Below are 19,190 nucleotides of genomic sequence, written 5' to 3' on the forward strand. Positions count from 1 at the left end.
CGCATTTTCCCTCTGTATCGCCCCACTGAGGCGCTGGAAAAGAAAGCTTGCAGCTCTTGGGACCCTTGTCGTTTCGATGAGCCTAGAACCCAGTTCCTTCAAAAAACTGGTAGCACTTTTACCCCAGGCGCCGAGTGTCTCAGAAGCAATGGGGACAAAATTCTAGTGGTGATCTCAACCGAGGAGTAGGAAAGGCTCAGCTAATCCCAGCTGAGGTGTAAGAGGTCAAACCTCATCATCATAATTATATATCATCAAAACATCATATTTCACACCTGTCGTAAATTAGCTAAAACTCCATATGTATTTAATCGGGAATATAATTAATCACCTAAAATGTTTGTTGCTCAATGAGACGTAATGGAGCAATTATCAGAGTGACCCTTTTATAGGATCCTAACTCATTGTGAGGTGATGATTGCATCATTACTCATTACCCATCTCACACACACACACACCATTCATAGTTATATTACTTCCCAGGCAACGGCTACTACATGGTAGGGTGACCTTCCTCACCATGACCTTCCTCACCATGACCTTCCTCACCATGACCTCCCTCACCATGACTTTCTCACCCATGACCTCCCTCACCATGACCTTTCCAACCATGACCTCCCTCACCATGACCTTCCTCACCATGACCTTCCTCACCATGACCTCCCTCACCATGACCTTTCTCACCCATGACCTCCCTCACCATGACCTTCCTCACCATGACCTTCCTCACCATGACCTTCCTCACCATGACCTTCCTCACCATGACCTTTCTCACCCATGACCTCCCTCACCATGACCTCCCTCACCATGACCTTCCTCACCATGACCTTCCTCACAAAGACCTTCCTCACCATGACCTTCCTCACCATGACCTTCCTCACCATGACCTTCCTCACCATGACCTTCCTCACCATGACCTTCCTCACCATGACCTTCCTCACCATGACCTCCCTCACCATGACCTTCCTCACCATGACTTCCCTCACCATGACCTTCCTCACCATGACCTTCCTCACCATGACCTCCTTCACCATGACCTTCCTCACCATGACCTTCCTCACCATGACCTTCCTCACCCATGACATTCCTCATCATGACCATCCTCACCATGACCTTCCTCACGATGACCCTCCTCACTATGACCTTCCTCACCATGACCCTCCTCACCATGACCTTCCTCACCATGACCCTCCTCACTATGACCCTCCTAACCATGACCTTCCTCACCATGACCTTCCTCACCATGACCTTCCCCACTATCACCTTCCTCACCATGACCATCCTCACCATGACCTTCCTCACGATGACCCTCCTCACTATGACCTTCCTCACCATGACCCTCCTCACTATGACCCTCCTAACCATGACCTTCCTCACCATGACCTTCCTCACTATGACCCTCCTAACCATGACCTTCCTCACCATGACCTTCCTCACTATGACCCTCCTAACCATGACCTTCCCCACCATGACCTTCCCCACTATCACCTTCCTCACCATGACCTTCCTCACCATGACCTTCCCCACTATCACCTTCCTCACCATGACCTCCCTCACCAAGATCTTCCCCACTATCACCTTCCTCACCATGACCTTCCTCACCATGACCTTCCCCACTATCACCTTCCTCACCATGACCTTCCTCACCAAGACCTTCCCCACTATCACCTTCCTCACCATGACCTTCCTCACCATGACCTTCCCCACTATCACCTTCCTCACCATGACCATCCTCACCATGACCTTCCTCACCAAGACCTTCCCCACTATCACCTTCCTCACCATGACCTTCCTCACCATGACCTTCCCCACTATCACCTTCCTCACCATGACCATCCCCACCATGACCTTCCTCACCATGACCTTCCTCACCATGACCTTCCTCACCATGACCTTCCTCACCATGACCTTCCTCACCATGACCTTCCCCACTATCACCTTCCTCACCATGACCTTCCCCACCATGACCTTCCTCACCATGACCTTCCTCACCATGACCTTCCTCACCATGACCTTCCTCACCATGACCTTCCCCACTATCACCTTCCTCACCTTGACCTTCCCCACCATGACCTTCCTCACCATGACCTTCCTCACCATGACCTTCCTCACCATGACCTTCCCCACCATGACCTTCCCCACCATGACCTTCCTCACCATGACCTTCCTCACCATGACCTTCCTCACCATGACCTTCCCCACCATGACCTTCCCCACCATGACCTTCCTCACCATGACCTTCCTCACCATGACCTTCCTCACCATGACCTTCCCCACTATCACCTTCCTCACCATGACCTTCCTCACCATGACCTTCCCCACCATGACCTTCCTCACTATCACCTTCCTCACCATGACCTTCCCCACCATGACCTTCCCCACCATGACCTTCCTCACCATGACCTTCCTCACCATGACCTTCCTCACCATGACCTTCCTCACCATGACCTTCCTCACCATGACCTTCCCCACCATGACCTTCCTCACCATGACCTTCCTCACCATGACCTTCCTCACCATGACCTTCCCCACCATGACCTTCCTCACCATGACCTTCCTCACCATGACCTTCCTCACCATGACCTTCCCCACCATGACCTTCCTCACCATGACCTTCCTCACCATGACCTTCCTCACCATGACCTTCCTCACCATGACCTTCCCCACCATGACCTTCCCCACCATGACCTTCCTCACCATGACCTTCCTCACCATGACCTTCCTCACCATGACCTTCCTCACCATGACCTTCCTCACCATGACCTTCCTCACCATGACCTTCCCCACCATGACCTTCCTCACCATGACCTTCCTCACCATGACCTTCCTCACCATGACCTTCCGGTGTAAACCACTTATATTGACCAGGCGGAAAGATAAATCACCGGCAAACATCCTGGCGAGTTCGAATGACAATAATAATTAAAATGCTATCTGTGTATCAGTCAATTAGAACATTAACTGAACTGCGAAACACCTGGATTAGCAAACGACTTCAAGGACGTGTCAGAAACGTTGTGGAATCAACACCACACAACACTGTATAGAGTCAACACCACACAACACTGTACAGTGTCAACACCACACAAAACTGTATAGAGTCAACACTACATAACACTGTACAGAGTCAACACAATACAAATCTGTACAAGTCAACACCACAAAACACTGTACAAGTCAACACCACAAAACACTGTACAGAGTCTAAACAACACAACACTGTACAGAGTCAACTCCACACAAAACTGTTCCGAGTTAACACCACACAACACTCAAGAGTCAACACCACACAACACTGTATAGAGTCAACACAACACAAACCTGTACAGAGTCAAAACTACACAGCCTTGAACAGAGTCATCACCACACAACACTGTACAGAATGAACATCACACAACACTCTACAGAGTCAACACTACACAACACTGTACAGTAAACACCACACAACACTGAACTGCGTCAACACCACATAACCATGTACAGACTCAAAAATACACAACACTGTACCGAGTCCACACCACACAGCCTTGTACAGTCATCACATAACACTGTATAGAGTCAACACCACACAATACTGTACAATCAACACCACACCACACTGTACAGATTGAACACCACACAACACTGTACAATCAACACCACACAACACTGTGCAGTCGACACCACACAAAATAATATGGTCAGCACAACACAACACTGTACAGGGTCCACAATACACTACCCTGAACAGAGTCAACGCTACACTACCCTGTACAAAGTCAACACCACACAACACTGTACAGAGTCAACAATACAATACCCTGAACAGAGTCAACACCACACAACCCTGTACAGTCAACACCACACAACACTGTACATAGTCAACACCACACAACACAGTACATAGTCAACACCACACAACACTGTTCAGAGTCAACACCACACAAACCTGTCCACAGTCAACATCACACAACACAGTACAGAGTCAACACCACACTACCCTGTACAGAGTCAACACTACACAATATTGTACAGAGTTAACACAATACAACAACCTGACCTCTTAAAAATAACGTCGCTTTTGGCTGTTTGCCCGTATGGCCGAATATGAACCTAATTTGAAAATGGAAAAAAGATGAAAAAAATTGGGATTTTGTTTTCAACAACAGTAAGTTAAGGGTCGTCTGATAGGTTAGGTGGGCAGGAAATTCTCATAAAGTTTCAAAACGGTATGAAAAACGTTAATGGAAAGATTCCTTTTCAAAGCTGACCGTGAAAGCCGGACTATTCAAACAGAAAACGGGACAGTACGTCACTTTTGTGAGTCGATTTCATTTCAAATTACGTTCAAATTTGGCCATTGCGCGCATACGAGCGAAAAGTGCCGTTATTTTCAAGAGGACGGGATGATACAACACTGTACAGAGTTAACACCACACAACCCTGTACAAAATCAAAAGCACAAAACACTGTTCTCAGTAAACACCACACAACCCTGTACAGAGTTAACACCACACAACCCTGTACAGAGTTAACACCACACAACCCTGTACAGAGTTAACACCACACAACCCTTTACAGAGTCAACACCACACAACCCTGTACAGAGTTAACACCACACAACCCTGTGCAGAATCAACACCACACAACCTTGTACAGAATCAACACCACACAACCCTGTACAGAGTCAACACCCCACACAACACAGTAAACAGTCAATACCACACAACATTGTATAGAATCAACACCACATAACAGTGTACAGTCAACACCACACACCACTGTTCAGTCATCACCACACAACACTGTACAGTCTACCTCACACAAAACTGTACAGTCATAACACCAAAACACTGTACAGAGTCCACACCACACAACACTGCACAGAGTCAACACCACACAACTTTGTACCGACAACACAACACTGTATAAAATCAAAAGCCCACAACACTGTACAGTCAACAGCACACACAACTGTACAGTCATCCCAACAAAACACTGTACAGAGTCAACACTGCACATAGTCAACACCACACAACATTGTACAGACAACACTACAAAACACTGTACAGATTCAACACCACACAACACCGTACAGAGTCAACACCACACAACACCGTACAGAGTCAACATCATATAACCCGGTTCAGAGTCAACACCACGAAACACTGTACAGTCAGCTGCACACAACAGTGAACAGAGTCAACATCACACAACCGTGTGCAGAGACAACACCACACAACACTGTACAGAGTCAGTACCACACAACAATGTAAAGAGTGAACACCACACAACACTGTACAGAATCAACACAAACACAAACTTGTACAAGTCAACACCACACAGCCATGTACAGAGTCAATACCACACAGCCCTGTTCAGAGTCAATACCACAGAACATTGTACAGAGAGAACATCACACGATACTGTACAGAGTCAACACCACGTAACACTGTACAGAGTCAACACCACGTAACACTGTACAGAGTCAACACAACACAAACCTGTACATGTCAACACCACACAGCCCTGTACAGAGTCAACACCTCACATACCAATATGGTCAACACAACACAACAATGTACAGAGTAAACACCACAGAACACTGTACAGAGTCATCACCACACAACATTGTACAGAGTCTACACCACACAACACTGAAGTGAGTAAACACCACACAACATTGTACAGAGTCAAAACCACACATCACTGTAGAGAGTCAACACCACACAACACTATAGAGAGTCAACATCACACAACTCTGCTCAGAGTCAACACTACACAACAATGTACAGTCAACACCATACTACGCTGTAAAGTCATTATCACACAACACTGTAAAGAGTCAACACCACACAACACTGTACAGAGTCAACACCACACAACCCTGTACACAGTAAATTCCACACAACCCTGTACACAGTAAATACCACACAACCCTGTACAGATTCAAAACTACACAGCCTTGTACAGAGTCACACCACAGAACACTGTACAGAGTCAACACCACACAACACAGTACAGTAAACTCCACACCACTCTGAACTGAGTCAACACCACATAACCCTGTACAGACTCAAAAATACACAACACTGTACAGACTCAAAAATACACAACACTGTACAGAGACCACAGCACACAACCCTGTAACGAGTCAAAACCACACAACCCTGTACAGAGTCAAAACTACACAGCCTTTTAGAGTCATCACCACACAACACTGTACAGAGTCAACACCACACAACAGAGTACAGTAAACACCGCACAACCCTGTACAGTGAACACCACACAACACCTATGCATATGCATAAGCAACAGGGCTCCATTAAGGAACATATAGCCTCTTCCCACAACCAAACCATTACCTGAGAAATCTTAGCAAACAACACAGAAATCATCGATAGATACAGCGATAGCAGGCGGCTCGACGTCTGCGAGGCACTACACATCAAGAAGTCAACACCAGCAATCAACAGTCAATTAATGCACAACTATATTTTACCCACTTCAAGACTCCGCTCCAATATAGAAGCATCAAGAAATATGGGCCAATAAAAATAGGCCTTCTGCAGTCACCTACCTTTAATACCTGTTTGTATTTCATTGTTTCATGTTCTGTCTTGTATTAAAAGTTTATTTTCACCTCATCCAAAAACTATTGTAACATGTCACTTCACCGAAATGTAGGTATAAAAACTCGAAAGATGTTTAAGCTCTATTTAGTTAAAGTTGTGTGTGTGTGTGTAAACTAAAGTCTTTGAAAATGTAATAAGTTTTACGAAACGCGCTCAAGTGTCGCGTCAGACTAGAAATAAAAAGTAATTTTGGAAAATTGATCTTTGAATTACCATCAGCAGTGAAAAGTAACGTAAGAAAGATCGAGAAAATTCGTGTTAGAATTATTAATCTTACTTTTTCGGTCATATTTAATATATATATATATATATATATATATATATATATATATATATATATATATATATATATATATATATATATATATATATATATATATATATATATATATATATATATATATATATATATATATATATCCTTTATCCACTCTCCTTTATGGCAGTGAGTCTTGGACACTCCGCGCCCGTCAGGAAAGACAGCTGAATGCCTACCACATGCGCTGCCTTAGACACATCTTGGACATCACCTGGCAGGACAAGGTGACAAACAACGTCGTCTTGGGGAGAGCAAGAATCACCAGCATGTACACAATGCTGAAACAGAGACGAATGCGCTGGCTCGGGCACGTTGTGCGAATGGGCGACGGCAGGATCCCGAAGGATCTCCTGTATGGAGAGCTGAGGCAGGGAAAGCGTCCAGTAGGCAAGCCCCAGCTACGGTACAAAGACGTATGCAAAAGGGACCTGAAAGCCATGGACGTCGATCTTGCTATATGGAAGACACTGGCTGCAGACCGTTCAGCCGTGAGGCAGTCTGTTCAACGAGGTCTCTCCAAGTTCGAGGAGTCACTTGCCAAGGAATCGGAGGCAAAGAGACAGAGAAGGAAAGCCGGTAACCAGGAAGACAGACCAGAATCGGACTTCGTTTGTGCTCGGTGTGGGATGGACTGCCACTCTCGGATTGGCCTCATCAGTCACACCAGACGCTGCACCAGGATTGACAACTAGGGCGCAACTCCATAGTCTCCCGAGACTGAAGGATGCCTACTACTACTATATAGATATATATATATATATTATGTTATTTACATAATGTTATTGTGTTATTTACTGTTGTGATTGCAATGTGTGGACCTAAGTTCTAAGAGGTAATTAGAGCACTTGGGTCATTTGCAACTGTAAGTAAGAGTTGGGCAGTGTACAAATATAGTTTGATTTAGTGCAATTTCCTTGTGTGTTATTGCAAAGGGGTTGTCATTGATAGTGATTGTTGCAAGTGTTGGTCAATCACCGTATATGATTGCAGTTCAGTAAAGTCATTGTGGGGCAGTGTTCTAGAGGGTTCAAGTCCTGTATGTTATTTTACTAGTGTTCTGCAGTATTGTCATTGCAACTGGATTGTAACATAAATCAATGTGATTTGTTTGTTGATTTATCATTGTCGTGGGTGAACTCGGCTGTAGACGAGTTCTTTGGTTTATATTCTCCTGTTATCTGGTAGGACATCGATGTCCAGTATTCAGTGAGGTGATTCCGAGGCAATTAATATAACGTAACCAAGGGAACGCCCATTGTTTTAAGAGAATTTGTTCTTTGGCAATTTGAGTAACGTTGAATACGTTTGGGTTAATTTACTTTCCTGCAAGCAGCTACGGTAGTCTCAGGGTAGCCTAGCCATCAGCCAGATAAGAATTAGAGTATTGTCTGTCGTAATTAATTAACGGTCAGTGAGCCGGGTAATTGACATGTTTCAGGAAGTCAAAGTAATTAACCTCGATTCGTGTTTGATCGACTCACATGAAGGCTCCATTGTTCTATTAACGTAACGTCGTTATTTATCTGTCCGGAAGTACCGGCACTTGATTGACTCGTGGGAATTGCAACGGGAATTGTTATTCTAAAATTGCCATTTAGAATAACGTAAACGTGGTACCTAATTACTGTTATTAGCCACCTGAATTGGTCTGAGTATGGAAGGCTCAGACAGAATTCATACCTTAATGTAAATTGCTGAGCCAGTGTGAAAGGTTGCGTACTTAATTGTTTAATTATTGATCTTGAGGATAGTAATTAATTACTCTAAAGGTAATCACGAGTGTTTACCGTTCTCTTAGCACTTTGGACATTGTAAAATCTGAGTTTACCATCGTTGAGTGATAGTAACCGATAACGTAAAGTAACGTAACTAGTAAAGAGATTAATCAGCTGTCGTGAAGTACAGGGATTAATGGGATTTTCTCACTGAATGCTCGACGGGTAGAGTGTTGTGTAAATATCGTGTAACTAGTGACAGTTGTAAGAGTTATTAAATTAACGTAAATGTTACCTTGTTATTAACGTAAATCAAATTGGTATTGATTGTTGACCGTCCGTGGGACGGAGTGTTAACGTAAAGATTAATTTTTTTTTATTTTTATTTTTACATGCAGAGCATGCAAATTAAATACAATAAAAATACAGAATACATAAAGGCAAACAATAGACCACCGGCCAGAAGGGCCGACAGCATAGCACAACAAAACAGCATAGCACAACAAAACACATACACAAGAAAAACATGAAAAATACAGCATACATCAAAGCACAAAACAGAATACAATGGCAATCCAACAATCACAGTACAAAACAACACCTCCAGAAAAAAAAACATACAACAAGAGGCATAGCAGGAAACAGAACAGTGCAAACACAAGACTGTCCAAACACGTACAACAGGTAAAGCAACATAAAATCAATACATTAATAAAAAAAAAACACACACACCAAGCCATCCGCCCCGTAAACAAAAGGCGAGGCCAAAATAAACAATTACAATAAACACGCACACCTGAAAACAAATCAGGCATAAACACAACAACTAGCCTGAAGGACCAGGAATGCAACAACAAAGTACATCAAGAAACAAACAAATTAATACACAACCATACAAAGTCACAAAACACCGGCCTGAAGGGCCGACATCAAAAACACAAGAAAACAAAAGAAAAATACAACAAAACATCATAACACCACACCAAACACACAGCAAGCACACAGACTACGAAAAGATCTCATACTTGTCCGGCCACTCGTCCACCGGGAAGCGAACACAATACGCCTCCCAAAGTAGCATAATGTCCTCCGAAACATGGTCACTATTGAGCGTACGAGGATCAGGCATTAACTCTGGCACACCTACAATAAAACACTTAGCCCGACGAATCCAGATGGTAGAAGGGCACCACGGATCAGGACGCACACGGTCAACAATATCAAAACTCAACGGATGGTCAGCATCATTCGCCACTCCGGAGGCCAAGATGAGAGGGAGAGGCACCTTCCCATGAGGCCGGGCAATGGGCAGCACACTGGGAGCCTCCTCAGCTGCCTCACAGGGCCCCTCGTCAACCACCGAACGTTGTATCTGCTGGGAGCCCCCACCCCACGCTTGGCATCCTTTTTCAGCACCAGCTTGATGCCTCGGCTCGCACCAGGATCCACACCATCCACGCCCGTAGGAGCAACCACCTCCCACTGCGGAGAACCTTCTGCAGGAGAAAGAACAGGAGGTAAATTAGACGCACAATCATCGTCAACAGCCGACACATGGACATCAGCCACCACCAGCGTCGTAGAGCACGAGGCACCCGGAATCGCCACACCATCTCCCGAAGCTCCACCCGCGTCCTAGTCCTCCATATCAGCCCAAGCAGTAGAAGAGCGCCTGGAACGCTTGGGCACTGGCCGCACATCCTCACAGCCGGAGGCGAACCCAGAACCACGGCCCTCACGAACCGGGCGAACCAACGCCCGTCGCAGTACTGCAGCAGCCTCAACCACATGGGGAACCGGGCCGCACACAACAGAATGCTCCGCAGCCCCCCCCCCCCCCAACACCCAGCACAGCCGGAACACCTGGCGAGGGTGCAGGACCAGGCGCAGCAGCAGGAGTCGAGGAAGACGCAGACGCACTCGGCTGAGGGACAACAAGCACCGGGGCATGTCGGGTGACGCAGGAGGGGCCGCATCAGCAGCGACTGGGACCTGCTCCACTTCATCTCCGGAATCCACGCCCTGAGGGAGCGGCGGGAAATCCTCCTCCCGGAATAAGTTAATGGGTGCAGCAGGTGTCTCAGAGCACCCGGCAGCCTGATGCCCCAACTGGCCACACCGGAAACAAGTACGGGGCTGCCGGGCATAGTACACCCGAACGTAGTAGCCCAGCAGCCGGACAGAAGATGGGATATCCGACCGCAGGCGCATACCTAATGTACGGACGTTCGTCTGCTTCCCAGCATACTTCCCCGAGGACAGCTTGTTCACCCGCACACTGATGACTACACCATACCTCCCGAAGAAGCGCCGGAGAAGGTCTTCAGGGAACTCCAGGGGCGCACCGTGCACACTGACATATGTCAGGGCACCACTTCGGTCCGAGATCGTAACGGAGCCGGCGCCATCCGGCAACTGCAATGAACGCCCCTCGTTCCGCCGGAGGAAATCCCGATACTCCTCCTCCCCCACGAACTTGACAATCACCCGGTGGGCCGTAACAAGCTCAACGCCATACACAGCTTCCACCGGGACACGAAGCATGTCGCACATAACTAACTCAATGGCCGGATAACCAGCCTTACACGTGAATTCCAGTCCCACGGAATTTACCCGCAACACAGGAGGACTGGCAAGGACCCCCCCATATCAAAACGGCCACGTCAGCACGCAGCCTGGCAGGCAACAAGACTGGACAGGGAGGGTAAGAGACCCCCCACACCCCCTGCCGGCGAAAAAACTCAACGTAAAGATTAATTTGAGGAAGGGTGCTGGAGTTGCCAGTGTACCCATTAGTTATTGATGTGTCATTGACAGGCTACTGATTTGATTGCATTGCAACCGCTATTGCAAGTGTAGACTGCACAGAGGCGTAGAACAGTTAGGAGGTTACTGGAGACGTATTTCAGAACCAACTCTGTCATAGTTGCCACTGTGATTATAGATCTGTTAGGTCTTGTTTCTTGATTGATTCCTCTGTGGTCACGGATTATGTTCGAGTTAGTTCATTATGCAGTCCGAGGGGCTGGTGTCTAGCTGACATTAATAGTGTCACAGTAAGGATTTCGAGTAACGTCATTGATATTTCTTTGGTTTTTGTTGTAGTAGTTAGTACTTTATTGAATAAACTAAGTTGTTATGTTGAACACTGTCTTTTCGTTACACCCCACACATTATAATTATTATGCAACTGTACTGTCACACTCGACTATTGAAATTGAGATTGATTCATGAGTTTTGGACCAAATATATGGCACCACACAACAATAAATTATTGTTGTCAGAGCCCAGGACCTACTCGTAAGATTTGCTTCAATGATTTGAGAAGGTCGACGGCCTAGTGAAGGGGATTTCAACTTTTGGGGGCTCGGCGTTTGCTCGCGCCTACTCAATTGTTCATATCAGGTCTCAGAGTGAGGAATGAGCTGCTTACTACACTGGTGTGTTAGCTAAGCAAGTCCTTCCTCAGGCGACCTAATTGAATATCACGACAGGAATAAAGGTTAAAGAATAAAAGAAAATTCTTAGAAATATTCCGAGCTCAATTCCTCAACCACTTATTCCACTTTACTTACTAATATCTCAAAACTCTCACAAAGGTAATATTGTATTATATATATTTTGTTGTGTACGTTTTTATGTATTAAATGTTTGTTAACAGCTGGTCTTTGCTCTTGTCCTGGTGAGGTTTCCCAGAAAGTGTGAGAGAGAGGGAGTGAGAGAGAGAGGAGAGAGAGAGAGAGAGAGAGAGAGAGAGAGAGAGAGAGAGAGAGAGAGAGAGAGAGAGAGAGAGAGAGAGAGAGAGAGAGAGAGAGAGAGAGAGAGAGAGAGAAAGAGGGAGTGAGAGAGAGAGAGAGGGCAAGGTTGCAGATAGGGTGACAGTGGGCAATAGTTAACTAAAGGGGGATTCAGGGGATCATCTCAAACAAGGAGAGAGCAGGGAGTCATGGTGGCTCAAGTAGAGTTTGTACTCAAGACAATGAGATCGATTTTGGAGCCTCACCCCAAAGTAAATGTGACGCTGAACCTCTCTTGAAGATCAAGAAGCATACAGGGTGATCTTCCAGATAAATTGCAAGCACTGCAGTGTCCATTGCTGGTCAACCGACGGTAGCAGAAGTTTGATTGCCGAGGTCAGCTGTTTTTCTATCAGGGAGTGGTTGGGGTCTCTATTTGCCGTTATGCAAGTGACAGTCTGGTAGAGAAACCAGCTCTCTTTTGGGTAAAATCCCCAACCCTCCATACAATAGAAATTGGGGGCCTATCCTGGATTAAATGGACACACCCATAGTTTGAGTCCAGAAGTGAATTGGCACCCCCAAACACAGTTCAGGAGAGTTGACTGACACACCCATTGCAGCTGTATGTAGCACATGTGACCGCAGGTAGATTATCTCTCTCTCTCGAAGACGCACAGGACAAGATGGAGAAGGTGCAAAAATTTGTAGCATGAGGCCAGCCTGAAGATTTAGAAGGTTGCACTTAAAAGCAGTTAAGACAGACAGTGGAGAAATGTGGTGTCCAGCTGAAGTCATCCGAAGTGGCTGGAATGAAGGATGAGATCCTTATTCATTTGAGAGCTAGGTATGAGGTGATAGAACAGGGAGCCCATAAAGCAGCTGAAGATGAAAAGGAAGACGATAGACAAGACGAAGTGAGATCCCAAGGATCGAATAGGAGTAGCCGAAGTAGCCAGAACAGGAGCTTAGAACAGGTCCAGATAGAACTACAAATGCAACGTGAGCGTGAAGAGAGGCAGTTCCATCTAGAGAGGTTGAAGTTACAATTAGAGGTAGAGAATGAAAAAGAGAAAACTAAATAAAAGATAGAGAAAGAAAAACAGAAAACTAAACTGGAGGTAGGGAAAGAAAAGGAGGGGTAGAAATAGCCTAAGCTACTCTATCCCTTTGAGATGCACTTCTTTCTTTTCTCAATAAACATACTTGAACTTGAACATGAAATCCAGAATACGGGAACTGGAGATAGAACAGGAGAAGGAAAAATATAAAACCAAAGTGAAGCAAGGATAAAAGAAAACAAAACAAATGGAGATAGAAGCAAATAGAATTTTGGTAGAGCATAGGATCGAACGTGTGTTGCCAGAGAGCACCACCCATGTGTCGCACCCACCACATAATAGAGTAAGGGAAAAAGATATTCCACTGTTTGTACCAGAGGAGTCCGAGAGCTTCTTTGAGCACTTTGAGAAGATAGCCAACATCAAACAGTGGCCGCAGGAGGAATGGTCCCAATTTGTATAGTTACGACTGACCGGTGCTGCCAGAGAGGCATATACCTAGATGTCTTTGGAGGAATGCCAAGATTATTGGACTGTGAAGAAGCAGCGTGTTGCTTCATTTCTGTTAACTCCTGAAGTACACAGAAAACGTTTTCGAGAAATGATGAACGCTCCAGCAAGTACGTTTGCCGAAACAGCTAGGGACCTGGAAAGGTGTTTCCAAAGGTGGATAGAAGCTGTCTGGGTGGAATCGTATAATTATTTAAAACAATTAATAATAATGGAGAAATTCATTGAAATGATGCACCCTGAGAAGAAATTCTAGTTCTAAGAGGCAGGAGTGAGAAATGTGAGAATCGCAGCAAATAAGGTAGATACGATTACAGCGGCCTATTGGAGTGTAAGGGAAAGCATGTTGAAGAGCGATGTGAGACGCAATTATGGTAGACTTGGTAGAGCATGGGGTGAGAAAAATGTAGAGAGGAAGGTAAATAAGTATGTTAGCCCCAAAATCCATGAAAGAATGTTGCTGAGTCCGCCTGCCAGAGACAAGCGGGAAACTAAGTTTGTACCAAGAAATCAAGAGTTCCCCTTGATGGTCTGATGCAGCCAGACACTGCATAGTGCAGGTGATGCACCTATGTAGAGAACATCCATTGCGAGTGGACAAAAACCAAAGCCACTCAGGGGAGATTTGAATGGAACTACCCCAAGTAAAATTCTACAAATGCAACGGATATGGTCATATGATGAGAGATTGTAGACATGGTAGGAGAGTTGTGACCCTGACAATGTATGATCCCCTCAACTCATGTGTGTGAGATTAAAAAAGGACAACCCGCAGTCAGTGAACGAGAGATATGGTCCGTTTAACAGTACAGGTTGGGTCAGCATAGGAGACCACCCTGAAGTTGAAGTAGGTATCCTCAGAGATACTGGAGCGAATCAGAGCTTGATTCTGGGAAGCCTGATCGGGGATGATCAACTATTAGCTGGCAGTCGGAGAGTAAAGGTTCAAGGGTTATTGTCGGAGAGTGACATGCCCAAGTGTGCTGTCAGACTGAAATCAGACTATTTGTAGGCGGAAGTGATGTTGTGAGTGTGTTCTGACATGCCTGTTCCAGGAATGCAAGTGATCCTCGGTAATGACCTGTGCTGGTCGAAGGAGTTACCGGAGCTCATAGTGGAAGCTGTGGCGGAGGAGTACCAAAGGGGCCATGGTTCTGATGAGACACCTGACCGAGTAGACTTGGGATGCCATCCTAGAGGATGCGTGAGAGTGCAGCCAAGTCTTTGTATACCCTGCCTTTGTAGTGACGAGGCAGAAGTTGCCGACGTGGGAGACACTGGAGGTGATATGACAGCGTCGACTCCACTAAAGGAAGAGACCGACGTGGAGATAGCATGGCTGTTTGGTGACGGTCCAGCCCATGAAAATGAAGAGATGGAGAGGTCAGAGGTGAAGATGACCCTGCCGGAGAGAAGTAATATGATCAGAGTGGACCTAATTAGAGCCCAGCCTGCTGAATTCAAGAGCCAGAAAGTGGAGATAACTTTGTTAAACAGAGGTAAAGAAGAATGTGGACAGACTGAAGATGAGAGTAGAGTGACAAGTTGTCCATAGGAACAGAAGTGCAGGGATGGTGAAGTTGAATTGTGTGAGATGTTAGAAGTTGACGCATTTCATGGGAAGGGTGGGGAAGTGATAGTGAAGAGGAGTGATAGCCAAGAAGAGGAAGTGAGAAGAGATAATATGTATGGAGAGTGGATTACTAGCACTCTAGAAGAGGCAGAGCAACGAGTACAGTCGAGTACCGTTAAGTGTAGGACAGAACTTAAGGAAACTTGAGGGAACGAGGAAGAGTTGAATGGGAAGAATTAGAGTTGCATAGTAGGGTGAAACGGGAGAAGAGGAAGATAATGAAGCAAGTATGGAAGAGTTGAAGAAAGTCGAAAGTTCGATGAAAGTCGAAGAAGATGAAGTTACAGATGAATGAGGAGATGAAAGAAGGGATAGTCGGTGAAGAGCACAGAGTGAAGTATGATGGCGACAGACAGAAGCGTGAGGATGAGGGACCGAACTATGAGGACGACAGCGAAGGTACAGAGAATAGATGTCTAACTCTTGTCGTGGGGAATGCAAGAGGAAGAACTGGAGGGAGGAAACAGTAAGCTAGAGAGGGCTGAGGGAGCGAAGATGTCCAACATGGACAGCCTAGCCAAGGTGCAAGAGAAGTTGGGTCACTTAGAGGAAGACTATATCTCCAACAAGTGATGAACCAGATGTTGCAAGGCGCAACCGGGTGCGCAGTGTACACTATGACACTGTTATATTCGCAGACTCCTAGAGGGAGCATATAGACCTACAACTGGATTTGTTGGCCCGATTAGAAAGGGCCAATATGACTATTAACTTGGTGGACAGTGAGTTTGGAAGTGCCTGACTGGTGTACCTAGGTTATGTGGTAGAGCAAGATGAGGTTACTCGAGTGAGGACAAAGGTTGAAACCATCGAAAATTTCCCAGTACCCCCCAAAAAAGAGTTGTTAAGGTACTTAGGAATGATTGGATATTATCGGATTTTTTTAAGATTTTTTCCACCGTAGCCACTCCTATGACGGGCTTGTTGTCTAAGAATAAGAAGTGGGAATGGAATGGAGTACCGCAAGAGGCGTTTGAGAAAACCAAGAGATTGTTGACTGTGCGCCTGTGTTAGTGTTGCCGGATTTTGGAGCACCGTTTGCGTTGTTTGTGGATGCCAGTGACGTAGGGGCCGGAGCTGTATTGACACAGCAGAAGGATGAAATTTATCTCCCTATGTCTTTCTTCTCCAAGAAGTTTGTAAAGTATCAGAGATTATACAGTATGGGAGAGAAAGAGACATTGGCATTGGTCCTGGCACTCAAGAATTTTGAAGTATATGTAAGTGCGGGAGGACACCCAGTTACTGTGTACAGACCATAATTCTCTGGGGGTTCCTGAGTAAGATGAAGCATTCAAATCAGAGGTAAACTAGGTGGTTCCTGTTACTTCACGTGTATAACCTTATTGTGAGACATAAAAGGACGAGATAATGTGGTGGCTGACACTTTGTTACGAGTCTTGCCATTGAGAATAATTCTCAAAAATAAGAGAGGGTAGTGTTATGACCCCAGGAAGCCTGGAGAAACGAGTCTACCTGATGAGAGTTATTCTGCTTTCCGTACCAGAAATTAAAAGGTCAGTGGAAGAAATATATTCAATAAACGTCAATGAGTGATTTAATAATACAGGCACAGAATGAGCATTTTTTCAATGTTACTGGAAATAGGATCTCGACAATTTGTGATGCTATGTGACGCTAGCGGTTACAGTAATGCTACGTGAGTTGCCACAGTCGTCAGAGGTAGACGGACATTCTAGTGTCCCAGCAATATTGATTAATACAGCCCCTGGATGAAGTGTTTGAGTGCTGGCTGCAGTGCATAACGTTGAGAAAGCTGCCAAAGGGGGTGATGCACTTAACCTCTCCGTATTTATGATGATTTGGAGACGACCTCAAGTCTAGTGATGGTCATACCTGTGTGGAGCTCTAAATCGTTGTATCCTCAAGTGGAGGAGGATAAGCAGGTGTCTTTGTGTGGAGCCTGCCAGGCGACTGTGTAAGCTCAAGTCAGGAGCAGAAGAGTTGTGTGAGGTAGACATTAAGTGACTTAGTTGGACGTCGGAGAGGATTCCATTTTTTGGAACGCCGGAGTTAAGCGCCCCTCAAGCAACGAATTCTGGTAAGCTCATATATCAGTTGTTATAGTGGTTGTCCATGCCTGATCGTGTGCCCACCGATCACGGAAAATGTATATACATGAATGATATATATTTTATTGTGCCAATGAGCTAAAATAAGAAGTTAGGAATACGAGAACATAATGGTGGGAGAAGTGTTACGCCCTCTCTCGAAGAAGGTCAATGAGCGACTGAGGGGCGGAGGTCCCAGTGACGTGTCATATGCAGCAGACTGGGAGAACTGCAGAAGTGCCTTACCAAATTTGTTAGGACCTAGATATATGCATTGGTTGTAAGCCTCTAGGAGCAGAACAGAGAATCATGTGGACACATTAATGTGTGAGGGGAGTGTTTGATTGTTTATTGGCATGTAAGACGCAGTCAAAGGGGAGAGAATAATTTCTTTTTTTGTTAGAAGTACTTATATATGATGTTCCAGGTATTTCAGCCCCCAAACAGAGATTCATATTCGTTTATGGTTGGGGATATATTATTGTGGTGCCATGTATTTCAGCCACAAGCAGTGATGAGGTCATAGGTTGTTTGCCACGAGTCATGCAACAGCCCGATATAGACACATGATGTAGTATGGATATGATATTTGAGTGTTACCAATAGGTAGCTTTGCGATTTGTAGCAGCGTAGAGTACTGTATGGTAATATTGCATGATATATCTTTTGTTGTGTACGTTTTTATGAATTAAATGTTTGTTAACAGCTGGTCTTTGCTCCTGTCCTAGTGAGGTTTCTCGGAAAGTGGGAGAGAGAGAGAGAGAGAGAGAGGAGAGTGTGGGAAAAACCTGCTGGGATTGATATAAGAGGAGACTACCAGGGACTTGTACTGAACTAAATTAAAAATTTACTGTCTGCAAATTAATTCAATTAAAATCTCTAGCTAGGGTTGTAAATCCTAGTTCCTCTTTCCCTAATGACAGACTGTGGGCTGTAAGGGACAGGTGGGGTGAATGACTTTGTTGATAGAAGTTCCAGTCCACCTGTAGACAGGGATCTCACATCAGCTTGTATTTTATACAAGGATAAGATTTAATAAATTCAGTTATATGACTGAACACTGGCTCTGTTTAAATCAGGGATTTAAACATACATAGTCTAACCTAGCACCATAACTATTAACAGCCAATATGTACTTATACTATAAGTATACTGTATGGTAGTCTCCGCAGTCTCCGTGGTGTAGTGGTAAGACACTCGCCTGGCGTTCCGCGAGCGCTATGTCATGGGTTCGTATCCTGGCCGGGGAGGATTTACTGGGCGCAATTCCTTAACTGTAGCCTCTGTTTAACGCAACAGTAAAATGTGTACTTGAATGAAAAAACGATTCTTCGCGGCAGGGGATCGTATTCCAGGGACCATAGGATTAAGGACTTGCCCGAAACGCTACGCGTACTAGTGGCTGTACAAGAATGTAACAACTCTTGTATATATCTCAAAAAAAAAATAAACAACAAATTAAATTGTAAAAGTATAATAAATGACCTTAAATGTAGTCTAAAGATTCAGATTCAGATTCAGATGTTTAT

The 19,190-nt window shown here is 45.2% G+C and overlaps 2 protein-coding genes across 2 annotated transcripts; one reads left to right on the plus strand and one right to left on the minus strand.

The window, feature by feature from the left end:
• Nucleotides 1-771: 771 nt before the first annotated feature.
• Nucleotides 772-1,092, minus strand: LOC138363545 (antifungal protein-like). Its single transcript, XM_069322899.1, has one exon. It carries the CDS (start codon nucleotides 1,090-1,092, stop codon nucleotides 772-774), a length of 321 nt encoding a protein of 106 aa, XP_069179000.1.
• Nucleotide 1,093: 1 nt separating this feature from the next.
• LOC138363546 (uncharacterized) lies at nucleotides 1,094-2,926 on the plus strand. Its single transcript, XM_069322900.1, has one exon. It carries the CDS (start codon nucleotides 1,094-1,096, stop codon nucleotides 2,924-2,926), a length of 1,833 nt encoding a protein of 610 aa, XP_069179001.1.
• The last annotated feature ends 16,264 nt before the right edge of the window (nucleotides 2,927-19,190 follow it).

Source organism: Procambarus clarkii, chromosome 11 (assembly GCF_040958095.1).
Source record: "Procambarus clarkii isolate CNS0578487 chromosome 11, FALCON_Pclarkii_2.0, whole genome shotgun sequence".
Classification (NCBI taxonomy): domain Eukaryota; kingdom Metazoa; phylum Arthropoda; class Malacostraca; order Decapoda; family Cambaridae; genus Procambarus; species Procambarus clarkii.

Coding starts and splice junctions, on each gene's coding strand:
- LOC138363546 (XM_069322900.1), top strand. CDS start 1,094: ATGACCATCCTCACCATGACCTTCCTCACGATGACCCTCCTCACTATG.
- LOC138363545 (XM_069322899.1), bottom strand. CDS start 1,092: ATGAGGAATGTCATGGGTGAGGAAGGTCATGGTGAGGAAGGTCATGGT.